Here is a 26,203-nt window from a genome sequence, read left to right as displayed (position 1 = left end):
CACATTTAGTACACAGTGAATCTCCTGGAATTCAAGACTTTTTGAATGTTGGTCCATGGGGGGAAAGACAGACATGGGAGGGAAGGAGCATTCTGCAAACCTGGTCAAGTGAAGCTGTTGACAAGGGCTGGGCATTGGGGGAAGAGGCTGGGCCTTCTGAGCACGTCTGCCTGCTTGTGTGCTGGGGTAAACCCCCTGTGTGCCATACACAGTGGAGGAGACAGGACCAGAGTGGCCACAGCAAAACGTCACACACCCTACTCAGGAGCTGTTGCAAGTTGTGGACACAAACTGCCTGCCCTCTGGCTGGGCTTGGCCACAGACCAACCAGAACCCTCAGCGTGTCAGCTCTCATCCTCTCTGTCCCAAGGAAAGAAATGACAGCAAAGGATAAAAAGTGTCTACATTTGGCCATCTGGTCCTGGCGTCCTTGATGGAGCAGTTGTAAAACTCGCACGGCCTGGGGGAGGGCGAGATAGAGGGCTTTTCAGCATTCCCCTTTTCCTCCTCGCTTCTAGACTCCTGCCGCGTTAGACCAGTTGAAGGTGTTGTCAGGAATTGTATGTGAGACAGGATCTTTTCTTTCTCAATCATATTTTGCTTTTTAAAAGTATGCAGTGCAACGAAAAGGGGTGCAGGATCTGTGGGCAGGCAGACCTGCATTGGAAGCTCAGTTTGGCTCCTTCTTTCTCTGTGTCTTTGTGAAAAAATGTCTTTGCTGTCTTTGAGCTTTGCTTTCTCATCTGCACGAAAGGAATAACAGTGCTTACCTTGCTGTTGGAGGATTGAGATGATAGATATAAAGGCCCGAATCCTCTTGCTTGCCACATAGTAGGCTCTCATGAAGTTATAGCTTAGAAATTCAAGTTATTATGAACAGTTAAGTTGATTTATAATAAGTGTAGGCTTCTGGAGAAATGGTGTAAAGGAAAACCCAATGTGAGCCCTTACTGCCCTCTTACCCACCTTTTGGCAATTTCTCTCAAAATCCAGAGTTGCTAAGCTTTTCCAAGTCAAAACAAACCATAGATTCGTTATGGAAGCATTTCTAACAAAGGTGAGCACCCATGTTGGCTCACTTCGTAATAGGAAATAGCTGGGTGCATACCTCAGAGTTCAAAAGGCTAAAAAAGACCAGGTTTTGCTTTAGAAAAGTTTCTTCTTTACTTAGTAACACGTTTCCCTTTGATTTTCACAGTAGGCTTTTCTGTGTGGGAATGTTGGAGAGGAAACCTCAACGCTGAGAAATCCAGGCTGGGAGTCTGGGCCACTGATTGAGATTCGTATCACAGGAAGCAAACTGAAACAATAGCTTTATGATATTAGCTTCCACGCTGGGCCGAGAACAGAACACACTCTGACGGGAACATCAGTGGAAATACCGCTTGATTGTCTCAAAGCCTCTTTCAAGATGAGCCCCACAAAACTGTGATCAGATGAGGCTGGCTTCTGCATTGGGAGGGCCCCCAACAGCAGTAAATATGCAAAAGTGGCTTTTCACTAGAAAATTGATTTTTGGCTTCGCCACACTAGTGCGTGGGGAGATCAAATTCGTTTTACACGAGAGCTGGAGGTCAAGGTGAAGCAAGGTTTCTAAAGAGAAATGTCAGGTTTATTATTGCTTCATTGACATTTGCTTGGTGGAGACAGCAGTCTTAATAAGAGACTATGATTTCATGATCTCTAGACGACTGAGGGAAAGACATTAAAATGTGGGACAAGTGATTTCAGAGTTTTACCGTGACCTTTCCATGAAGGAAAAGTGGGACCAGAGGGACAACTGTGGAGGCAGACATGGTTTCTGGTGCCTTCTTATGCCCCGCTTTCAGACTTCTTGTCCCAGGCTGTCACCCCTACCTTTTTACCGTCCCACCCCTTGCCCCACCCACCCTCCAAACCAAGGCCTTTTTCTATCCTGTTTGGAGAGGCGCCAACAAGCTGATTCATGCTAGGATGTTAACGGCTAAGAGCGGCTAATATACAAGCTCTATACTGACCTTGTTCACATCATTCCCTTAACTTAAACCAGAAAAGTCTGGTCAGTCAGCAGGTATTTGATGACCCCAGCCTTGTGCTACATCTTATGAAAGGTTATACAGAGAAGTAAGAGAAGATAAAAAGTTATGTAAAGAACACAGGAGTGAATCTCTAATGGTGGACTTTCAAGGCCCTTTGGGGAGACCAGTAAGATCAATGCCTTCTGCCAGATATGTGAGGTTGCCCAAGCCTGCTGCCTGGTGTAATAGTGGGGTTTAAAGGTGTGGCTAATGATCCAGTAGGTGATCTAAAAATAATTTCCTCCTGGCTTGCCTGGGCCTGCTCTTGCAGGCATCACACCCAGGACAGGGGTTAATGGCAGGTCTGTGGGCCTGGGAGAGCAGGAGGGGAGGACTCTGTTTAAAAGGAAAACCCCTGTGATGACAACCGAGTGGTGACTGTCAGCCAAGCCCATCAGAGCCGGGCAGATCACATCAGAATGGTTTTAGGAACAGTCAGAGCAGTCCTGGAACTTCTCAGAGTGGGAAACACCGAGGGAAAATGGCCCTGATGGAATAAAAATGCATCCTGACCAGCAGCACTTGTGACAGTCTGGGCGCAGAGACCCGGGCAGGATCGTCTCCCCTACCACTCTGCCCGCTCACCCCAGACGCCCAGCTCCTGCTGCCCATGGGGTCCTGCCCCACCTGGGTGGTGCTGCCTGAAGGAAATGAGCGGTGCTCCGGAAAAAGTGCTCCGAAACCTCAGCCCGCGCATATCCTGGCTGTGGGGAGTCATCAAAGCCTGTTTACTGGGCTATTTTTAGCATTAAAGAATCTTGTTGTGCTCCCCACGCTGAGCATGCCTCACCTCAGCAGAGGGCCTCTGATTTCGATGGCCTGTCCCTCTTCTTTGGGGTCAGAGCCTGAAGGGTCCTTGGAAGCAAGTAACTGAGACCTAGAACCCAAGGCGATTTACAAACCCCGTTGGGGGCTTTTGGAGCACCTGCTGTGGGCTCCTCTTTATTCGGCTCCAAAGATTTCTTCCGGATTGTTGTGTAACCTCACAGCGGTTTATCTTTGTCTTCCCCACCGGTCTGTAGATTCCTTGAGGAAAAGGATTGTTCCTACACCTCCCGGTGTCCCTGACTTTCCCTAGGACAGGACTGAGCACATAGTAAGTGACACTTATTGACAGACGGCCTGACTGATTCCCTGCTTTGTGCCCAGCATAGGGCAGACACACAGGAGGAGTGTGATAACTGTAGTGGAGGAGGGGATTTTCTCTGTGCCTAACGCTGTGTCAGAGATTAGTGCTACAGTCGGGAAGGCATGGCGTTCACGGGGCGAAGCGGGAGAAAAGGCAGAGCCGTCTTCAGCAGGGGTCATGTGCGCGAGCCCCTGGCCCTCAGGCAAAAAGGTCTGCCCCGGGCCGCAGTGCTTACCCTCAGCTCCAGGCTGACAGCCAGCTGGCCAGGTTCCTTCAGAAGCCCCCAGGAGGATAAGCAGGTGCTGCGGGAGCAAATAGTTCCACAGAGGAAAGAGGCCTGGCTGTCCCAGGGTCGCTGGGGGCCAGTCTGCTGGCTTCCTGGTCCCCCAGCCATCACGACTTCAGTTCTAAGATGTTCTGTTTCCATTCGTGGCCCCTGAGTGCCCCTTGCCTCCCTCCCAGAGGCCGACTGGCCAGCGACTGTAACCAATTTCGCCACCTCCTGGAAGCAAGTGTCCTGGGCATGGATGGAAACCAGTTTGGCTGTGTTGGAACTGTTAAAAACAGGAAATTTTAAGCAGAACTATTTCCTCTGGTCCTAGTTAACCCAAATAGGGTTGTCTTGGGATTACTCCAGATTTTGAAGTCAGTGTTGCCACTGAGATCAAAGAAATTAAAGAGAAAAAATCCTCTCAAATTGCCAGGACTCACAGGCTGACCTCTGCTGTCTAGAAGGTGGTCACCTCTCTGATGTGATTTAAATGGTGCTGAAAACCTCTCCTCACCCGTCCCCAAAATAGGTCACCACCTGCCAAAATAGGCTGATTTTTCCTAGCTTTAGGGTCACTCGTAGGACCTTGAGTTAAGGCAGCGATTCTCAACCTGTGGTCCTAGGGCCAGCAGCGTCCACATCACCTGGGCACTTGCTAGAACGACAGATTTGCAGCCCCCACCTGAGACTTCCCAAATCAGGAGCTCTGGGGAGGGGCCCACCTGGGCCGGTTGCACGAGCTGTGACCTTTCACAGTCCCTAGCGCTCCACACTTAGAAGTGCCCCAGGCATAGTTTAACTTTTCAGCAAGAGGTCCCATGTTTTTACATTTCCCTGGGCCCCACAAATTATGTAGTAGCCCCTGGCCCAGAAATCCTTGTTTTGGCAAGCCCTCCAAGTGATTCTGGTGCGTGCTCAAATTTGAAAGCACTGACTCAAGTTATTATTTCTCCTAAAGCCCCGTGTAAATGTAGATGTTAACTGGGAGCACTTCATGGGCAGTGGCATCCCCGGACCTGGGACTTTGGTCCATTATCATCACTTCAGCTCACTAGTTAGTTGGCAGAGACCCTAAGCAGGGATCGAGTGTGGGTATGTGTGTGGTATAGCCTCCCCTCCCATAGGCCAGCTGCCTCAGCCAGGGTTTGAAAAGGAGAGAATTTCCCTCATTTTGTTCCACATTTTAGCAAAACGGGGAAAGTCACCAGGATGCTACTCTGTATAGTCCAACTCTTGGCTCTAAAGGCTGGCCTGTTTCTGGACAGGCCTGCCCTGTTCCCCTGTGGAAATAGCAGCATCTGTGACTCTGGCACAGTCACTGATCCTGTGTCCTGAAGGTGACTGGTCCCCAGTGGTGCCATTGAAGCCCATTGGTAGGAACATCTCCTAATTTGGATTTGTTCTTCTTGAGGAATAACGGTGTATAGCCCAGAGCTTAAATTTAGGGGCTCAAGGGAAAAGAGAAAGGAGAACCAAATAAATCCAGTGCCCTCGCAGAAAGGCCCTTGAACCTCATTTCACAGTATCCATGTGTCCCTTGCCAAGTGGCCCATAAATCTAATTGCATTTCACATTCCTTAAAACAGTCTCAACTTGAAAGACTCCTTTTAGTTAAGTGAATATTAACTTTTATAAGTGACAAATTACTCTCTAATCCCCTTGTTCTGTAAATTAAGTGAGACATACTTGGCTTGATGTTTGTACTGGATGAATACAGATTTTTATGAGTAAACGTATGCTTGCAGTTAAATGATGAGTTAGGAGAGGTGGGGCCGAAATAAAGTCTGGGTCTGAGGATAACAGCCAAGGGCCTCAGGCCTGGGGCCTTATTTTTCTGGGACAAGAGCTGAGTCTACGTTTTACGGAAAGTACATGTGCACTCGATAGGCCAGGGCCCCTCGCAGTGGTTAGTTGGGGGTGGGTGCTTTGCCACGTTGCCCCCAGCAAGCACCTCTGAAGCCCGCCCTTAATGCAGTTGGTTGCCTCATGCAATTTTGCAACTCTGCTCCTTACTCTTTCCAAACTGTTCTGCATGCCATTACCCGATAAATCTCCCCACAGCAATGCTGTGAGATGCCACTCCTCCAGGACACTGGACCCACCTCACCAGCCCAGTCACTGAGACTGGGAAATGGACCCTTCTCTGTAGCCAGCTGGGCCTCTTCTCATTCCTGAGAGGGAGCTCACTCCAGGCTCTGCCACCTCCATGGTTTCCAGTGTCTGCCCAACGCACCAGGCCCAGAAAGCCCTTCCTGCATCTTACAGAGTGAAATCCCTGTTTGTCATGAGTCTTCTCAAATCCCCTTCTTTGGAACAGTTGTCTTTGACCACCCCAAAGCAACCTCATCTTCCTCTGAACCTTTGAGCACTTACTGGATACACTCCTTTTTGGGTTCCCAGCCCTCTTGCCCTTGAGTTTTTACTTAGATTTGCGTCTCTGTGTGTTACACATCCCCCCTCTAGGCTTTGAGCAATTTGAGGGCAGTGACAGTATCGTAGAGAGAGCAGAAGGGGAAATGAATTCACGATTGATGGGTACCATGTTCGACATTTTACATATTTATTTAATCCCTATAACTCAAAAGAGATGGAAATTATTATCCCCATTTAGCTGATGAAGAAACTGAGGTTCAAAGAGGTAGTAACTTACCCAGAGTTGTAACCTAATAGGAGGAATAGAATCTGTGTTTATTTGACTCCAAAGCCTATAAATGGTTAGGAGTGTGGTTCTGGGTTCAGCTGCCTGAGTCCACTAGCTACAACCTTTATAACCTCAGGAAAATGACGTCATCTCTCTAAGCCTCATCTGTAAGATGAGACAAAGAATAGTACCTGCCTCATAGAAGTTGTAAAGATTCTATAGCGTGCTCAGTGCAGTTCCTGATATGTGGTCGTGCTCAATATACATTAGCAGCAGAAATTATTGTTCCTACTACTATTCTGAGTGCTGTTCCATGAATGACCGCTACTGCCGCCATTACCACTAGTACCTCAGGTGTGACCTCCACTGCAACTGTACTGCCCACAAAGCCCCCGGCAGGGTGTCCCCTGTGTAGTGTTGCCCATCAAATGCCTGCTGCTTGGGCATGCAGTAGACACTTAGAGGGTTGGCAATGTGCGTACCCAGAAAAGTCCACTTAATGCCTTTGAGTCATCCCTGGCAGACATTCATCCAAGCCACTTATATCTGTTTTAACACCAAATTCATGCAAGCCATCCAACCCCTTCTCTTTCCAGTTTGCTCTGAAAATGAGTCTGAAGCTGAGGCTGACCAGCAGATGGACAACTTGTACCTGAAAGCCTTGGAGGGTTTCATTGCCGTGGTGACCCAAGATGGCGACATGATCTTTCTGTCAGAAAACATCAGCAAGTTCATGGGACTCACACAGGTGACACCCTCCTCTGACTCTTTCAAAAGGGGAAAATGTTTCCGTTTGGGGGTAGAAATTAGTGGAAGTTTCTGATCACCCGCTTCTGACCTCTCCTTGCTGTACTCACCTTGCTCCTCTCTGCTCTCAGGCCACAAGCCTCGGGAACATACTCCCAGCCCCTGGCGTTGGGTTTGGCATTGCTGATGGCCATCCTGGTGGATGGCTCTGCTGATTACATTAACAAGCCAGTCCTTGTGAATCAAGTCTCTGTCATAACGGCCTCTATTACATCTGTATGTTTGTGGACCCAATGCTTGGTTGGAATATGAGAAAACCTGATTCAGTCTTCTCCCTGCCTCCAAATCTGGAAGGTGGCTCAGCTTCTTCATGGAAACTTCTTCAGGGTTAGGAATAATGAAGCCCAGCTTTGTTTTTGGAACAGGTGGAGCTAACAGGACATAGTATCTTTGACTTCACTCATCCCTGTGACCATGAGGAGATCCGTGAGAACCTGAGTCTCAAAAATGGTAAAGTATTCTTCATTGTGTATTCCCGTCCTTCTTCCACCACCTAGGAGGAGATCTGCATTCCCTCTGCCTACAAATGTAGGATTGATGGATCATGGCCATCATGATCCAGAAAAAACTGGCATCCTTAAAAATCTAGCAGAGCCTGTGAGATGAGATGGAGGGCACTGAAAGAACCTAGTACTCAGAACTATCTCTTGCTGGCCCTTCATGGTGCTGATATCACACTATTAGGATACTCCTTTGGGTTAGGACACTGTCTCCAGGCGGTTTCATCACCTGAGAGTCCAGCATCTCTGCCAAGTGATGCCATCCAAACCAGTAAACTTGAATGTACTAAAATGTTCATGGGAACTATTGCAGTTGTCTATTGCTGTGTAACAAACCACCACAAACATAGTGGTTTAAACAATCATTTTATTACCTTTCATGATTCTGTGGGTTCTGTGGGTGGTTCTTTTGCTCCATGTGATGTCAGCTGGGCTGCCGTCATCTGGGGGCTGGACAAGATGGGATGACCAAGATGTCTCACCCACACTTCTGGGACCTTGTGGCCATTATCTGGAAGCTGGGAGTCAGCGGGGTTGCTGGCACAGCTGGACCTCTCTCTCACTCCGTGGAGTCTCAGAGCCTCTCCCTCTCCATAAGGTGTCTCCAGAGTAGCCAGACACCTTACATAGCAGCTTAGGGCTCTCAAAAGTGCAAAAGTAGAAACTGCCAGGGCTTCTGAAGGCTTAGTCCTGAAACTGGCACAGCATCACTCTGCCCCATTCTGTTGGTAGAGTGAGTTATAGGCCAGCCCCGATTCAGTGTGGGAGGGAACTACACAAGGCTGTGAATATCAGGAGGCACGGTTCAGTGGGGCCATCTTTGGAGACTAGCTCCAGGAGCCAAGGAATGAATCTGGTCCCCTGGTGATAAGACATAGGGCAGGTAGATTTTGATGGAGAAGAGATTTAAAAGGTCATGTGTGCTGCAGCCTACCTGTGGGGGCATCCAGCAGATGTCACTGGATGGAAGGGACCATTCAGGCAGAAAGGACTTTGCAATGACAATCAGAGCTGCTACTTCTTGTAACTGGGGACATTCAAGCAAAGGCACAAATGGGGATATTGTCAAGAGAACTGAAGCTTTGAGCAGAAGTGCGGCCCCAACACTTTCAAAGTCTCTTCTGAACCTGAGATTCGATCACTGCCCTGGGCAGATTCTGCCCATGTCTTGATATCTCCTTTAATATCTCTCACCTGTCACCGCCATGGGGTGTGTTCTTGTACAACCTGAATAACAGAGGCAGTGGTACCAAGCCTGTAAGGTTGGGCTGTTGTTGCTGCACGTGCTGCAAAAGCAGACACTTCATTGGCCCACTTCCACCCTCGTCACACACTGAGCCTGCAAAGCGCAGAATTACAACAGCCCCTCCCCCACCACCAACTTCTCACCAGCCCCTCTGCTCTGCCACCTGAAGGCCTCAGGCCATCTGGCTCCTACAGTACACAGGCTGGAGAGCACTCCATGGCCTGTTCAGTGTCTTGTCTGTGCTGCTGAGAAAGTCTTGTTTGGTTCTATGAGGAAGGGGCTACCAGACATTCTAAATCCCTTTCTAAGCCAGGTGCTAGAAGCCTGAGAAAACCAAAATCTTTCATTTATTTTTCACTCCAGAAACCTTTTAGCCCTTGGGTTTTCAGTCCCAGTTCAACCACTGATCCTCATGTCAGTCTGACCATGTGACCTGAACCAAGTCACTTCATGGCTCTATTCCTCAGAGTCTTTCTTGTCAAATTGATGGTATTGGAGCAGACAAAGTCTAGGACCTTCCAGCTCTCAAGTGTCATGGTTCACAGCAGAATTCTGCTTTATTTATCTGAGTAGAACTTTAGGTCTCTTGGTCATGTATCGAGGACTTGGGATCAAACTCAATGAATCAGCAGATCCTCATTGAAGGTGCCGGCCTGGGTAGACTCAGGATCTGGAAGCAAAGGGTTAGGGTGAGCACCTCGAGGAAGATAAGGCCAGGAGGCAGATTGTGGAAGGCTTTGAAGGCCAGGTGGAGGGCCTCGAACTTTATCCTATAGACAGAGGGCAGCTATTGAAAGTTTTTGAGCAGGGGTGTGGGGAAATCTGATTGTAGCTGTTTAGAAAGATAATCAAATGGCAGAATGAGGAGAATCCAGAGGTTAACAAGTTAGGAGGCCACAATAATAACACACGCCCCAGCCACAAATGAATCCCTCCAGCCTACTGATCCCCAACACCTGAGCTAGTCCTGGTGGTGGGTTCAGGCCCTGGGATACAAGAATATCTCATGATATGCATACCCCACCTATGAAAATTGAAATTGTAAGAAATGTAATTAAGTATGGGAGAGATGGTTTTCTAATGGTGATGGAGGAATATTTGCTCTTAAAAAAAAGATTGACCATTTGGTCTATTACTTACTGGGCTTTCCTAGGGATGTTTAATATAGATTCAAAGGTGATACGATTTGATACATAGGTCTTTGGGGATATGTGAGTCAAATAAATCACCACCTTCTGGAGGTTTAGGTGCAGGGGCTGGTGGCCATCCCTGGAGGGAGGGGAGTGACTATTTGAAACAAGGCTCTGGATTGTTCTGTGATGCTGGGCAAGGGGCAAGAGCAAACCTTGGAAGGTCCAGGAGGGAGCTGGTGGTGGTGTAGGCATTCGGGTGTAGAATTTAGACATGGACAAGGGGCACTCGGCTAGCACTTACTGCATTCATCACTTTGTTCTCAAAAAGTGAGAAAAGTGCTGAATGGGCAGGCTTTTTAGAGACTATAAGGAAGGAAGCTGTGTTGTTTGTCTTGGTGATTTATTTAATTCTTTGTGATTATTTAATAATTTATTTAATTCTTAGTGATTTACTTAATATCCTGTCTGAGAAAAGATATGATCCGTGTTGAGTTAATCCTCACAGTGAACTTGCTCACCAAACCCTAGGAGATTTGGACCAGAGGTCTCTCTTGACCCTTGACATATGTCACTTTAGGGAGAATGCTGACAGTACAGTATTCTGAATGCAAGGTTGAAAATAGGGCACTGGAGGGTTCAAATTCCTGAGGGACAGGAATGAAGAAAAGACAGGGGGGTCTGAGAGACATTTCCAACCTGAGAGCTTTATCCCTTGGAGTAATTGTGTCCTCACCCAGACTGTCCCTTAGAATTCCTTCTAGGGACTGTGGGCCTGCCCCAGGAGAAGTTTGCTGAGATTATGGCTAACAGTCACTCAAGGCTTCATCGCTCTGAAGTGAACACTGACCCTGTGCTAGGCGCAGTGGGAAATAAAAGGATGGAACAGCCCATACCCTCAGGGAGCTTATAGTCTAGTTGGGAAGACAAGCTGGAGATGAGAAAGCATTAGTCCATAGGCTCAGATGGTGCTCAGCATTCATGGCAGGCTCTGAGAGCAGATCCTTGAGAAATATGAACAACACATTGCCAAGATAAACTGCAGTGGGGCCCCTCTTCTGAATATAAACATAAAACTAAGTTCAACTGGTTCCCTCCACCCTTCCCCATCCAGGCTCTGGTTTTGGGAAGAAAAGCAAAGACATGTCCACAGAACGGGACTTCTTCATGAGGATGAAGTGCACGGTCACCAACAGAGGCCGAACTGTCAACCTCAAGTCAGCCACCTGGAAGGTAGGACGACGTCAGGCCTGGGTTGGAGTCCCAGGTGTGCCCCCCATGCTCTCAGCCCCACGTCTGACCCTCCATGGCTGGTCTCCAGGTCTTGCACTGCACTGGCCAGGTGAAAGTCTACAACAACTGCCCCCCTCATAATAGTCTCTGTGGCTACAAGGAGCCCCTGCTCTCCTGCCTCATCATCATGTGTGAACCCATCCAGCACCCGTCCCACATGGACATCCCCCTGGATAGCAAGACCTTCCTGAGCCGCCACAGCATGGACATGAAGTTCACCTACTGTGACGACAGGTGGGGGCCAGGAAGTGTGTGCGCCATGGGCAGGGCTCTGTGTGTGTGTATGTGGTTGTACCTGTGGCAAAGGCATGACTCTGGGGCATAAATGTTGTATTACTGGGTGCGAGTTTGTGGGCCTCTGTCACTGTTTCATCCCATCAGTGCAGCTAAGGGGTTCCCCATACCATATTTGGTGGTCCCCCATTGACACAGTGCCAGGGTTGCTCTGCAGAACTGTTCTGGTGTTTGACTCTGTTGTCATTGCTCTGTTGTCGTTGTTGATCATTGTGGTGTGTACATATTCCTCCACATATGTATCAGGCTCCTGAGGAAATTTCCAGGCCAGTCTGCTTCCCCAAGGGACGAAGGTCTAGAGATTTCCATCAGTGCTCCCAACTCAGAGGCCATCTGGGAGCTTTGGGTTCTGCCCTGGAAACTGTCCTGTGGCTGCATGGCTTTCACTTGTTCTCTGCTGTTAATGAGCTCTTCCCTCAGCCTTTGCTCCTCCTATGTCATCTCCATTCTGGCCGCTGTCCAGCCTAGTTTTGAAGGCTTTTTGATGAAGAGAGCTAAGCCAGACTGTAGCCCCCAAAGCCAGGCCCAACTAGAAATCTCTTATGGGAGAGTGTAGGGGTTAAGAGCTTCTGTTCTGGGGTGAGACGGCCTAGGCTCAAATCCAAGATGAAGTGTTCAGTGTTAGCTGTTATTCTTACCCTAAATTGTTTCCTTATTAAAGTTGTGGAAAGAGCATCTAAGACCACACATGCAAGTCTGCGTCAGCTCTAGGTCTTGGCTCAAGGTGGCGTGAAACGCGTGGGGAAGAGCTTGGGTTGTCACAGGAGGGTTGGGAGAGGCATTAAGGCTGCACCACAGTTCCTGACTGCCCCACTGCTTCACCTCTGCCCTCCTGTCCGTGCCCTGGCATCAGGAATGTGGGAGAATCGGGAATGTGGGAGGATTGGAGGCGGAAGGAGAAAGATAGGGAAGAATGGATGCCATGAGCAATGGCCACCATCAGAGAGGGAAGGAAAAGCTAGGAAAGGGACTGGGCCCAGGTAGACCTGGCTGGAGGAAACGCCACTGCGGCTTGCTGACTAGTGTATCGCTGGATGTGGCGTCAGGGCAGGGATCTCCCAACCTGAGCTCATCTTTCTGCAGGATCCAGAGTCGCCATTTTTGTGCCAGAGTCACAGTTCTCATGGCAACTCTGCACCATTCCAATCACTCTCCTCTCACCTTCTAGGGTTTCCCAAGAAACCCTCAGATCTTGGCTTCCCCTTCTCTAATATGGAGATGATCGTAGTTTCTCAACTTGTTTTACAGGATCGTTGTAAAATGGATGATCACTATGACAGCACTTTGAAAAGTACAAACACCATAACTGCTGTGGGGCTTTTTCTTACTGCTTGTATCTTACTCCCCATCCTTGCCCTCTTCCAAAGCAAGTCTCCCTGATAAACTCAAAGGGCCACTTCTGGAGGCATGTAGCAGCTGGGGACCTGAAAAAAGGAGAGACCTCTAACAAGAAACTGCCTTGCCTTCCCACCAGCAGAAAGCCATCAGACCCCAGGAAGAGAGCTCCTGTGCAGCCTTCCCCAGTCCCTCCCACCTCTGTCTCATCCGCTGGACATCCCAGGGTAACCTGGCTGTCTTCATGGGTTGGGTCCTACTTTCCAGGCTAGGCTGAGTTTCTTTCCCCTGATTCTAGACTGACCTGGTATTGGCTGGTGCCCCTTGTTAGAACTGGCCACCACTCCAGGCACAATGTAAGAACTTTTGTGAAATATCCTTGAGTCATTCCTGTCCCCAGCTTCTGACCACCATAGTGCCAGGGCTCTAGGGTCAGGGCTCTTTGGGGGTCATGGGTAGTTACATAAGTAGAAAGAAATGCTCTAACGTCATAGGGAGAAAATGTCATGTATGAAGACTTTTGTCCTGGAACTGACACAGTCGGTATTTATCATAGTTGTTAGGATTGTTACTGTAATGATGATGATGATTAGAGAGGAAGATATCCAAAGGCAGGCATCAGAGAAGTCCATGTTGTGTGTGAGGTTGTTTGCCAGATGCAGTCTTTGTATTCACATGAACATTCTGGGCAGAAGACGCAGTTTTGTTCTGTGTACCCCCCTCCATAATCTTCTAAGATGACAGGGGAAATTCTGCTGCCTAGCCCGCATGTCTCTGGCTCCGGGGTGAGGTGGTGCTCTGAACTCCTTAGCCAGACAGCCTGGGAGCGGCTGTAGGGCTGTGGATGACGAAAGCTGCCTGTAGCCCCGGTGGGTGAAGCACATCTCTGATGTCACCGCACCAGCACTGGGAAAACCCTACTGTCCTAGAAAATAACTTGTCATCCCTGGATAATAAAAAAGAGGGTTTTTTGGGTTTTTTTTAAGCTTAAGACTTTGATCCCTGTTAAAGAAAAAAAAAATCCTCTGTAAGGAGTAATTCGAAGTTATCCATCGTTATCTTGTTTTGAATGAGTTTCAGATCCTTTCCTGAAAAAAAGAAGAGGGGAAAAAACACGATGAATGGGGCTAACAGTGGTTGAAGAGGAGGTGGACACACCGAGGGGAGGAGCCCCTGTGCTGGCTGCTTAGCTTGGTTCAGGGCTGGGAGGCAGAGTCGAAACTCGCTTGAAGGAACCGGTGATTTAGGGCTTTGTGACTCAGAGTACAGAGGGTGATACTACTTATAGGATCTGCTGGATGCATTGCACTTTCAGCAAAATCTTGCCGTTCCAGAAATGCAATTACATGGCCCAAACCCTGAATTCAGTGGTGCTGGAGAGATGAAAGCAGAGGCATTTAAAGACACAGAATGCTGTGCCACACAGAAGTTGTGTTTAACCGATTAGCAGATTAGTTGACAAGGGCACAGACGTGGCTTAGACAGTTTATAAAGTGACTATTTTAAGTCCTTAATCCCTAAACGTTATTTCTCAATTGCTTTGATGAGGACTGGGATTTTTCAGTTTTGGTAGCTTGTTTTGTTTTCACTCTTTGTATTGGGATGGAGAAAAGCATTCTCTCTCTCAACCATATTTTTTCCTTAATACCCTTCTGAGATCCATGCTTCAAAAACCAACACTTACATGTGATAGCTAATGGGAGGAGGAGGGCTTTCCCTTTTAATCAGGGAATTCACTAGATTTAATGACATCGAACACACATGAGGGGCTATGATTTCCTGCAAAGGGGATTATTTTCCCATAAGGAAAATTAGAAAAAATATGATGAAAACAAGGTAATTAGAATCCACAAAATCACTTCTGAGGCTGTTTGGTATTTTTTCTTAGATATGTTGAAACCATAGGCATAATCAAACAAAAAAAGAAAAGGGTCATGAAGACAAAAAGAAAGAAAGGGGGAAGAGAAATAAAACAGGAAGAAGAGAGAAAAGGGAACTCTAATCCTGTGTTTAACTCTCAGGTTTCCGAAATCAACTGAACCTGAAACAACCTATTCTGAACATCTGAAATTGAATAAAGGAATGCAGATGGTTCAAAATGCATTTGTCTTGCTCTTCTTAATAAAGGGTCAGAGGACATATTAAGTCTTGTATTAATTATCTGAAACATAGTAAGTATTTTAAAAGTGAATTCTATAATAGTTTATATGCCAATCACATTTGTGCATATATGGTCAACTGCTCTAGACAAGGGGAAAAAGTTGAGTAGCAAGGTTAAAGAAGAAGAATGTCCTCATTATCAGTGTAATTGACAATCTCATCTCCATTTATGACACACACAGATGTGTTGTACTCTGTTTTTAAAATACTGAGCAACTAATTAATGAACTGTTTATTGAGCATCTGCTATGTCTCTAACCCTGGGACAGAGACTATTACATCAAAGAAGTAAAAGAGAAATTCCTGATCTCCAAGAGTTTAACGTTTGCGACATGAACAGCTTAATGAAACCACAGTGAATGGTACAAAATGGAGCATTCCATTCACCCAAAAGGAAGACAAAAGTTGTTCCCAAGTAGTTGAACTTTAAAGTGGGGTGGTTCTTAAATTCATGTGGAGGTGCCATCTAGTGGTAAAAGACAATAACTGTGAAAGAGTTTGTAATTCACATAATCCCACTGTGACTTTGTCAGTTTTATGAGTCATTTTGTATCTTAGAAATTAATTATAAAAGCAAATTAAATGAATTGGAGCAGTATCACTGGGAAGGGTTATCAAAATTCCAGTAAAAATTTCAAATTAACAGAGAGAATCATGTAATCTTTTCAGATAGAGAACTTGAGGGCAACCCTGTTTAGTCATTAGATTAAGGCAACATAAGGGTTAATAATATCAGGCATTGCAGTTTGCTAAGTTGTCTGCATTTCAACTTCTGTGAATGAAATTTGTTAGGAATTCTTTTTGTACAGATAAGGTGGGATAAAAGTGAGAGGACAGTTGAAGATCAGAGAGAGATTGTCAGTAAAGAAAATAGGAGGGGCCGGCCCCGTGGCCGAGTGGTTAAGTTCACGTGCTCCGCTTGGCAGCCCAGGGTTTCACCAGTTCGGATCCTGGGCATGAACATAGCATTGCATGTCAAGCCATACTCAGGTGGTGTCCCACATAGCAGAGCCAGCAGGACCTACAACTAGAATATACAACTATGTACTGGCGGGGTGGGGGGTCGGGGGGAGACCTTTGGGGAGAAGAACAAGAAGGAAAAAAAGGAAAATAAGAAAAAGCCATAAATTGTAAAACACCCACATCAAAACACCTGGAAGACAATAGTATTGAAGTCTTAAGAAAATAGGCTGACTTCATACAAATTAATAGTAAAAGATTATGTACTTTCATTGCATATTGAGATACATTTAATTTTATTTTTCTTTTTTTGAGGATGAGTGGCATTTTTAAATTCAAGGTGATCTTTCAGATTAATATATTACATGTAGTTTTTTAGTTTCACATATATAGTCAATTCTAAATATTTTTGTAGACATACACATTAGCCTTTCTCTATACATTTTATGTAAGAGGGTATGGTGTGTTTCTTTAAATCCCTGAGTTAAAAGAAACTTTTAAGTGCTCTCCTTGTACATCTGTGTGTCCTCCAAATGACAATGTTCTGAAGTCAGCCCTAACAGAGTTTGAGCATATATATATGTATATATGTGAAATGTGTTATCCTGTCTAATTCAGTCTGCTTAAATCACCCTCTGGAACAGGCAGCTCTGCAAATTCCCTTTGGAATTTATTTCAAGCTTCAGTAGACGTCACAATTCAAAAATTCCTCCTTCTACAACTCACGGCATATTTCCTCTTATTGCTCGTATGTTTCAAGGTGATGCAAGGCAGCAGTGGCATTTGGTGTCTCTCAGAGCACGGATGGGCCCAGATGAGCCAGGGCTACCCTCCTACGCATAAATTCACCCCACCTGTAACACATCACACTGACGGGATGGAAACTGATGTTCCATCAACTACAGAGCTGGTTCTATAGATTTTACATAACTGTGTAATATTGGAGGAAAATACAAGGCTTAAGTCCTGTTATTTAAAGCAAACAAAATCTGGATAAAAAATACATTAAAACAAAGCATTGAAATCGGAGCTAGTGAATAGTCTGGGTATTATTAAGAAACTGCAGTTTCAAAGCTTATAAGCACAAATAGAAACCAAAATTAGGTGAGTCAAGTGTTGCCTGGGAGAGGCCATTCCAGAAGGGTAGAAGGAAAGCAAGCAGATTTTCATAGAAGTATGGTTTATTAACAAATGCATTCTTTGGAAAACAAATAGGTGGTTACGAAATACTTAAAACTTTTATCCTCTTAAATAGTTTAAATACTCTCTAACCATCTTGTTTACATGATTAGTTTACCTAGCAAATCCTTTACTTATTTGGGGAACGGGGTAAAAACAGTCAGACCTTGTTTGACTCCAGGCGTTGGTGTCTGAAGGCGGGGAGCCCTCCGCCATGTCCCACACGGCTGGCACGTGGCGTGCCACTGGGAGGATGAGTGAGCCATCTCAGGCCTTCAACTGGATTCCTTCTGCCTCTTGAGATGATGGCACTGACACTGTAGCCAAGAAAATTTTTTTCCTAGCATTCAGCCACGGGTAGTCCATGTTGAAAAGAGCCTCTGACCATTTGTAAAGGTAAAGAGCAGTGAACAACTGTCACTTTGTGAAGGCGTATCTAACTCTGAAATCCAAAGCCCGGAGGTCTGACCCACGTATTTACTTGGGTAACACTAACTTCAGAATTTAACCACCTTTTTCCTCTATATTTTCTATTTTCTTTTTTTCGTTCCTTCTTCCGCTGCCTCCGGTGGCCGCCTCTCCATGTCTACGTCTCTCTCCTCACTTCATCCTCAATCTGTTTCTTTTTCCACTTTATTATTAAAGAGTGACCTCTATTCTTTCGTTTCTGAAATCCGGTGAATTAAGCCCTTTTGCCTGGCCTCTTCTCTAAAAACAGAACAGCCTTACTGAGTTAACTTTGTAAATTTATGGGTGACCTCAAACTGATTTTTTTCCAGTGAGTCAGGGGCCCTTAATTAGAAAAAAATAGTTCCCCTGCCCCTAATGGAGAGAGCAGATGAAGTTGTGTTATCACAACCAAGCTCTGGAGGCTTCTCTGAGACAGAAGGAAATTAGCGGGGAAGGCCCGTCTGTGCTGTCGTGGCTGACCCTATAAACAAGCTCGGTTCATTAACCTCCCCACTGGCGTCGACGTGCCTGCCCTTGGAGGCTGATGACCATTAGCTTTAAGTTGGGGCTTCCTGGCTTTGTGAAGTTTGACCACTCAAATGTTCTTCAATTGTGTTTGGGGTATGTGTATTCCCAGTTTTTATAGTAGTGTGTTTAAAGGAATGAAGAAAGAGATATTCAATATTTATTTTAGTTGACAAGATAAATGAAGGCTGCCACTAGGAAGATAGCTGGCAATTCTGAAATCCAGGTTTGTTTGTCTACTTCCAAAACATGCCCATTGTGTGCCTTTGAATGGATGGTACATTAATGAGATAAAAAAAAATTTTATTATGAGACTGATTATAATAAATATTTACTTTGAACATTTTAATTTAAAGATTCTAATCTTCAAGAAAAATTTAGTTTCTTCAGGGCATAGAATCAAATTTTTCCCAGAATCCCCATAGCCTTCTTTTTGAGGGTCTCTAGAAAATTCTAGAACTGTCCAGGAACAGAAGCAGTTTATCTGGCAAATCAGTGAGGCTGTAAGTGGCTGGCCCCTTGTCAGCAGGGTCCACTGGTACAGTTCTGATTCCCAGGCTAAGCCTGAAAGGCACTGGACCCTGCAGAAAAACTGTTTGGTTGCAGAAAAGGAAGGGTCAGTGTTGCTCTCCTGTCCCCTTGTTCTCCCCTAGTCTCCACCTTCGCTAAGGTGCCATTGGGTGCCAGCCCTGGGGTTAGGTTGCCTCTGATGACTTCAGAGACCTCTCTGCTCAGGGCCAAGTGAGGGGACAGATGCTCCCAGTCTGAGACCAGTAGGCTGGTTCAAGTGAGTTGCTGGACTCTCACTACAGAAATCTCCTCTGGGCTGAATCAGCTGAGATCCACACTTCTCAGCCCTGTTTGGCTGTGCCTTGTTTGGCAAAGACTTTAACCCCCAAGTCTCACCTTGTCAGAGAACTTGCCTCTTCTCTGCCTGTGTCAACACCAGACACACTTTAAATACTGATGGGTTAAATATCATGAGGGGTTCGGCTGAGGGCGGTGTGTCTGTGCACCACGTGCATTAAGACAGGTAATCATGTTCTAGGAGGAAAAGTGGATCATTAGCACACCGATTCCTTAGCAGTGCTGGGATAGACAGGGCTCTGGTTGTACCTTCGATCCAAAGAGAAAATCAATCCACTGGTCAGCAGCTCAGGTATGTATTGAGCATCCATTGTAGGGGAAGCCCAAGGAGAAAGTGGTCCCAGAGTTCGGGGATCGACAGTCTAGGAGGTGGAGAGATGAATCCATAATTCTCTGTGGCGCTGTTCATCTGTTAAGACTTCATGAGGAAGAGGAATTAGGGAGGGCTCCATGGAAAAGGTGAGGCCTGGAGCTGGCCCTGGGATAGTCAGGGCTGGGAGAAGAGAGGAGAAGAGAAGGCAGCACGGTTCTGCAGCAAGAAGGAGTTTGCCACGGTGGGAAGTGCCAGGAGAGGGGTCCGCCAGGGCAGAGGGCCCACGACGTGCAGCAGATCAGTTAAAAGTCACACCGCTCAGAAGATGGAGACTGATGCTGGGGCTCTTGGAAGTTGGACAGAGCTTATCTCTCTTGATGTGGCTGGTAACAGAGAAAGCTGTAGATGCTCAACTGGGAGAGTGACAGGATGGAAATAATATTTTAGGATGATTTAGTCTGACACGTGTTTGCAAAATCTGTTTGAGGAGGAGAGAGTGGAGAGAGGAAGCCAAGGAGCCACTATTTCTGCTTCCTTCTCTGTCTTATCGATCTCCCACATGGATAAAGGACAGGGTATTCCCAAAAGTCATGCATTCTGAAAGAGAGCTTGTGAGGATGAGAATATAGCATCATTTCTAACTTGTCATAGGCCAAGTTAACAAGACAATGAGTCCATTAGAAAGACTGTGAGATAACAGAGATTACGAGAGATAACATTTAGTATGACGCGGGAAAGCAGCTCGTCTGTGGTTCTTGGGCAGGGCTTGTTTATTTTAATGATTCCAGTACAGAGCGAAGGGTCCTAAGAATGTTAAGTGATTCTTCATGGTTCTCCACATTTGCCTTCTCTCTGCCCACTTCCCTTCAAAGCCGGACACCTTACAGGATGAAGAAAGGGACATTTGGGACAGTCAAGCCCTATCATTTCAGAGCTGCCCATTTATCAGAGAATGTAATGATGAGGCACATTTCCATGACTGTGATTTTATATTTCTTCCTCTCAGCACCTCCCGCCCTCCCTCCTTTCCTTGAAATAGGGAAGGACAAGTAGAAGGACCCTTGAAAGGGAAACCTGATGTCCCAGAGGTGTCTGAGGTCACCAGGCAGGACCTGGGGAGAAGCACCCAGAGGAAGGTTTAAGCACAGATGGGGTTCTCCCTGCCCTGGGTTCCTCCTCATTCTGTGGTTAACATATACACAAAGGCTGACGCCATGCTTTTTCCCCACTTAGGGCCAGTAATTTTCACTTTTCATTTATGTCATCCTCTGCTAGAATAAGTTTGATCTAGTAATCTGGAGCCCCAGTTTTCATTCTTGCTCTGTTCCTGGACACTTGTGTGGACATCAAGCTACATCAGGAGGGACTACCCTCCCTGAATCTCTGCTGCCTCGTCTGTAAAAACTGGGGGGTGGGGGTGTGAGAGCCCCTTCTTGGTTCTTGGAGACTAGGCATATGTGTATACTGGGGGTGGGAGTTAAGGAGTCCCCTGAATAGGTGCTTTTCTTCCTCCCCAAACGTGACTTTAGGAAGGGCAGGAGAGTGGAGGTTGGGTGGACCCACAGCTGCAGATTGTCCACCATCTTTTTTTCTAGGATGAATGGTGCAACCAGGAAGTCTGGAGTGTGTTCATCTGAGTGTGTGCATTTGATTTACCTTCTGGATTCAGCTCCTTGAGCCCCTGCCCACATTAATCTGGTCTCCCTTCCCCACATGCTCTTTTTTAAAATTCAGAATCACAGAACTGGTTGGTTACCACCCTGAGGAGCTGCTTGGCCGCTCAGCCTATGAGTTCTACCATGCACTGGACTCAGAGAATATGACCAAAAGTCACCAGAACCGTAAGTTCCTGGAGTGCCCCGTGTGGCTTCGTTGTGTCCGTGGTATCTGGCCTTAAATCGCGTGTGACTGGTGAGACAGAAGATTGGGTCACTTCCTTCACAGAGGCATCATTCATATGGCGGGCAAGACTCATGCCTTCATGATATTTAGAGAACCAAGGCTGCTACGAGCCTATATGCCACCTTCATGCAAATTAGGAAAAGGGCCCCTTCCTCCGGGTGGATACACCCATGCCCAGGTGTACAAGTTAGAGAGAGGAAGGTGGGCTGAATGTCACTCCCCACATACCACCTCCACTCAGCACCTCTGTGCAGTCAACAGTCTGCACAACCCTGTGGATCAGCCCTCTAGAGAGTAATATGAGACAACATGAAACCAACTTGGATTATGTACAGTTCCATGTCTTTAGAGAAGAGGAGGGTTGGGAAAGTTCAGGAAAGGAGAGGAAGGATGAGGAGGGGATTGGGCTAAACAGCAGGGAAGGGAGTAGGACGCCCTTCTGTTAATAGATGCATTGAGGTAGGTCATGGCTCTCCAAAAGCTGGCTTGCTGGATCAAGAGAACTCAGTTGGAGGAGGCTACCCAGGCAATCCAGTGAAGGCATATGGAAACTGTGCTTTGCAGCTTAGAAGAGACCCTGACTTATGAAAGGATCCTAGAACAGGACTGTCCAATAGAATTTTCTGCAACGGAAATGTTCTACATCTGTATGGTCCGCATATGACCTATGCACTACTTGAAACGTCTAGTGCAACCAAGGAACTGAAATTTTTTAAATTAAATTTAAATAGCCACACTTGACTAGTGGCTACCATCTTGGCCAGGGCAGTTCTAGTGCATTCCCTTGGCTAAGTTCCCAATTCAGGCTTACCATTTGCAGGTGATCCCAGACAATTTCCTTGAATCTATACAGCCCATCAACATGCAAGGACTCTGAGTCTAAAACCCTAAACTCGGCCCACTGGGGGACATAGCAATGGATAGGATTGCTCCCTACACTAAGAAATCTCATTGCTGAGGGAAGAGGAGGGTTGTGGGCTCCATGGAAGCAAGGTGACTCATAACTTTAGCCTCAGGATCTATCATAGTGTTTGGTACAGTACAGATACTAAATGAATGATAAACCCAATGGAAAAAAAAACATCTTTGGGAAGGAATGCTTCAAAATAAGTGTCCATAGTGGGACAGATGGAGGTGCTGAGAGGATTATAGAAGGATTGAAAATGGGTAAGGTAAGTCTGAGAAGATTCCCAGTGGCCCTGCTGGTCTTAGGCTCCCAGGATTAGCTGTGGCTTGCAGTGGCAGTGAGGAAAATAGAAGTGCAGCTATTTGTCCATTGTTCTAAATCCATCCATCTATCCCAAAGTTAGGACAGGTAAGTGCAGAGCAGCTAACAGGTTAGCAGCCCCATAAACTATATGTGAGCACAGTGACTATTCTCTTAAGGAGTGAGATCTTCTCTAATTGGTTTCTCTGCTTCTTCCTCATGGCTTTTGGGTTTGAGCTGACTGTGCAGCAGGGCCCTTTATGGTATCTCAGAGAAGTTTCGAACTATGCTGTCTGGCAAAAGTAAATAATAATAATACAAACGACCTAGACTCAGGCCCATTCAGGGACCCAGGGATGGTGGAAGGAGGTGGAGGTACTCTTGTGTGCCCAGCCCACAAGGATGAGTGTGACCCAGCCCTCACCTGCCCCAGCTTTGAAATTGTATGATGTGGTTCCAGTCTCCACTTTGGGATTCCCCATGCTTTTCTGGTCCATGACTGTTCTGCTCCTAAAGTCATCCTGCCACTGGGACTCAGGGACCTGGACCAGCTGACCCACTGATTCCCCAGGGCCCGGCTTTCTGGATCTTCTCTCTTTTAGATGTAAAATCAGGGGAAAGTCCAGCCTTCCTTCTTAGCCAAAGGTGAAGTCAAAGCAAGGGGCTATTTGCCGTAGTAGAAGTTTCTGGGAATTCTTGGAAGACAATGCTGTACTTTATCTCCTGGGGTGGGAAAATAGAGGAAACTACTGTCAAAGGGAACAGACATGGTGAACTTCTCTCTAGACATATAAAAGGAATTTTTTTCCGTCTTCTTAGAAAATCTTTGATCCTTAAAAAAGAGCTAGGATAAAAAATTTGTCATATCGGCTTTCTGCTGACTCCAGGGAAAATATGGTGCTTTTTATTGAACCTGTGTATTTAAGCATTAGGTACACTTAAAAGTAATTCACAGCCCATCTAGAAATCACAGGCTCTCTTCTTCCCCTGATGGGGCCAAGTCAGGTCTCTGAGCTGTGAGGCCGCTACCCAGCCAGCAAGCCCGAATCCAGCAAATAGAAATCTGCATGGGTTGGAAATTGGGTTAATGCCAGCTCAAACAAAAGCATCTATTTCTGTCTTCCTCTCTCTCTCTTTTATTGGGTTTGTGCAAATAAAGTTGCACCGCAGACTCACACTGAAGCTGCGCAATAATTGGAGGCCAGGTTTGAGGCCGGTCCGGGTTTACACATCAGCGTCCCGAATTTCCGCACGTATGTGTGTCTTAGCCTGTGAAGGTTTACAGTTGAGGTTACTGGGGAAGCTCAGTCCTCAAACCAGATTTAGATAATTGAAAGCCATCATTTCCAAATGGCTTCGTAATTTATACATTGTTACTCTCAGAGGGGAGGGGCTGGGGAGGGGGTTGGTTTCTCTTTGTTGTGTGAGGACATTATGTGCTCTTAGGAAAACAAGATTAAAGGCCATAAAAAGCCTATCTACCAAGGAGCAGGCCCCTCACCAAGGCTGCCATTAATGAGCAGATGATTAGAAAGCAGGGTAATTATATTCTCCTGACAGAGCAGGCCCTCGCCTGCAATTGCTAGAAATGCAGTTAAAACCTTTGCTCACTGCACTGTTTAATCAAAAAGAGTAAGAGCCCTGAATTTCATCTGCGTTAAGAACCGTCTAAATAAGTTAACCCCAGGCACTTGAAATTGTGCAAGAATCATTTCGCTGCAGCAAGGGCGCCTCAATGGGGCAGATATAGGAAGGTGAGGGAGGTCAGAAGTTACTTCTTTGGCCAAGTAACTCCATTACTCCATTTGGTGAATGGAGACGTGGGCGGTGAACCTGCCAGGAATCCATGATGGTTTAAGGACAGTGGCAGCAGCAAATTTAGTCTTCCCAGTGAATTGTCACTGGGAGAATGTAGTAGGAGAGCCCTGTACTGGGAGCCACAAGACTGTCGTCTAGCCCAGACTGTGTGCTATTGTCCTGTGTTACGCTGAGCACCTCACAATCTCTCTGGCCTTAGTTGCCTCATGTTACAAGAAGATGATATATATCCTACAGCACAGGATTTTATTAAAAAGATCAGACAGAGTGATGTACCCACTTTGGGAAATAACTGGGCAGTTTCTTATAAAGGAAAGGTACACTTAGCATCTGACCCAGCCATTGCACTCCTAGCTATACCCAAAATATATATCCATGCAATGATTTGTTCCCAAATGTTTATAGCAACTTTATTCATAATAACCAAAAACTGAAAACAACTCAAACATCCATCGACAGGTCAATGGATGAACGGATTATGGTATAGCCATACAATGGAATAGTACTCAGCAATAAAAAGGAGCAAAGCACGAATACCTACCACAACATGAGGAATATGGAAAACATGCTGAGTGAATAGAAACCAGACACGAAAAAGTCCATACTCTTGTATGGTTCCACTTCTAGGAAAATGGAGAAAAGATCACTTCAATGTATAGTGACAGAAAACAGATCAGTGGTTGCCTGGGACCAGGGGTGGCAATGGGGATTGACTGTCAAGAGGCACAAGGAGTCTGAAGGAGATGGATGGATGAGTTCTACACCTTTGATTGTGATGATAGCCACAAGAGTGTGTATGTTTGTCAAAACTCATTGAACTATATGCTTAAAATGGGTGCATTTGTTATTGAAGGTAAATTAAACCTCTCTAAAGTTGATTTTTAAAAACGAAAACCAAGGCTGGCCCTATGGCCTACTGGTTAAGTTTGGTGTGCTCCTCTACAGAGGCCCGGGTTAGGTTCCCAGGCATAGACCGACACCACTCATCTGCGGCCATGGTGTGGCAGCAACCCACATACAAAATAGAGGAAGACTGGCACAGATGTGCACTTAGGGTGAATCTTCCTCAAGCAAAAAAGAGGAAGATTGGCAACAGATGTTAGCTCAGGGCAAATCTCCCTCAGCGACAACAACAACAACAACAAAAAACCAAAAAAAGCGTAGGTCAGGAATCTTTCATTGGGACTATAATCCTGTCTGCTGTTTCCACGTGAGTGAGCAAATCACTCCACAGTTGTAAGCCTCAGTTTCTTCAGATATAAAACAGGAATAATAATGGATACCTCGTGGTGTCGTTGCATATTAAATAAGCTGATGATAACACCAATCGTTATGGATGCTTTCTGTGCCAGGCCACTGTTCTCAGTGCTTTGCAGAAATGAATAAATCCCGAGACAGTTTTGAACACTGCAAAGCACTGTACACATGTAAGTGACAGTATTTCCTGCACCTTCAGGTGCTTGTTAAATTTTTTAAGAGGGTAAAATGTGCCAAGAAAAATATAAACGTGAAGGATTGCGAGCAGCATTAGTATGAACTAAGCTACATTCTTCAACCACACAGGGGTAGTGAATGGTGACATGGCCCACAAACCTGCCAGGAGAATCTGGGTATTCTCCCCCAGGGTCCCTTACAACATTGTCTATAGATGTGGACACTACGTATTAGTACCTTTGGGGAAGAGGTGGCGTTTCCTATGCAGCATTTGTCGCTGACATTCGGTCAACACTTTTGTACCTGATAGGCCAGGCAGGCAGATTTGGCCCTCAGTACAAACAGCTGTGGTATACTGAAGTAGCTAATAATGATAATTAGTATTACTATTGTCATCATCAGTCCCTCATTTTGCAGGTTAGGTAGCCAAAACCCAGAGGGATTGTTCTTTTCCCAAAATCCCCATTCTAGCAAGATTTCCTAATCCTTCCACTGTGCCTCTTTCCAATTCTCTGTGATTTGAGGGTTTCTGAGCTGGGATTCTGAAGAATGAATTTACACGGAATAAAAGTAAATGGGCAGTTCAGAAAACTACCAGAAATTCTAACATCCGTAGACTTTAATTTAAAGGGATTTATTGATTTCTTTTTAATGGGAGCAGAGGGAGCATTCTGGACTGGGGAAG

At 46.1% G+C, this 26,203-nt stretch overlaps 1 protein-coding gene across 4 annotated transcripts in view; it reads left to right on the top strand.

Annotated features, from left to right (window-relative positions):
- EPAS1 (endothelial PAS domain protein 1) overlaps nucleotides 1-26,203 on the top strand; it is an 86,989-nt gene that overhangs the window by 48,751 nt on the left and 12,035 nt on the right. For all 4 annotated transcript variants that reach the window (XR_011426087.1, XR_011426088.1, XM_005600005.4 and 1 more), the window contains exons 3-7: nucleotides 6,695-6,846; nucleotides 7,271-7,355; nucleotides 10,896-11,014; nucleotides 11,103-11,308; nucleotides 20,892-20,998. Coding sequence is in view for 2 of the 4 variants with exons in the window: in XM_005600005.4 (XP_005600062.1) it covers nucleotides 6,695-6,846; nucleotides 7,271-7,355; nucleotides 10,896-11,014; nucleotides 11,103-11,308; nucleotides 20,892-20,998 (669 nt within the window). In the remaining 2 variants the exon portion in view is untranslated. The remainder of the gene's footprint in view (nucleotides 1-6,694; nucleotides 6,847-7,270; nucleotides 7,356-10,895; nucleotides 11,015-11,102; nucleotides 11,309-20,891; nucleotides 20,999-26,203) is intronic.

The sequence above is a fragment of the Equus caballus genome, chromosome 15, assembly GCF_041296265.1.
Source record: "Equus caballus isolate H_3958 breed thoroughbred chromosome 15, TB-T2T, whole genome shotgun sequence".
NCBI classification, from domain to species: domain Eukaryota; kingdom Metazoa; phylum Chordata; class Mammalia; order Perissodactyla; family Equidae; genus Equus; species Equus caballus.
Note: the sequence above shows the minus strand (reverse complement) of the source record. Positions and strands in the feature narration are given on the sequence as shown.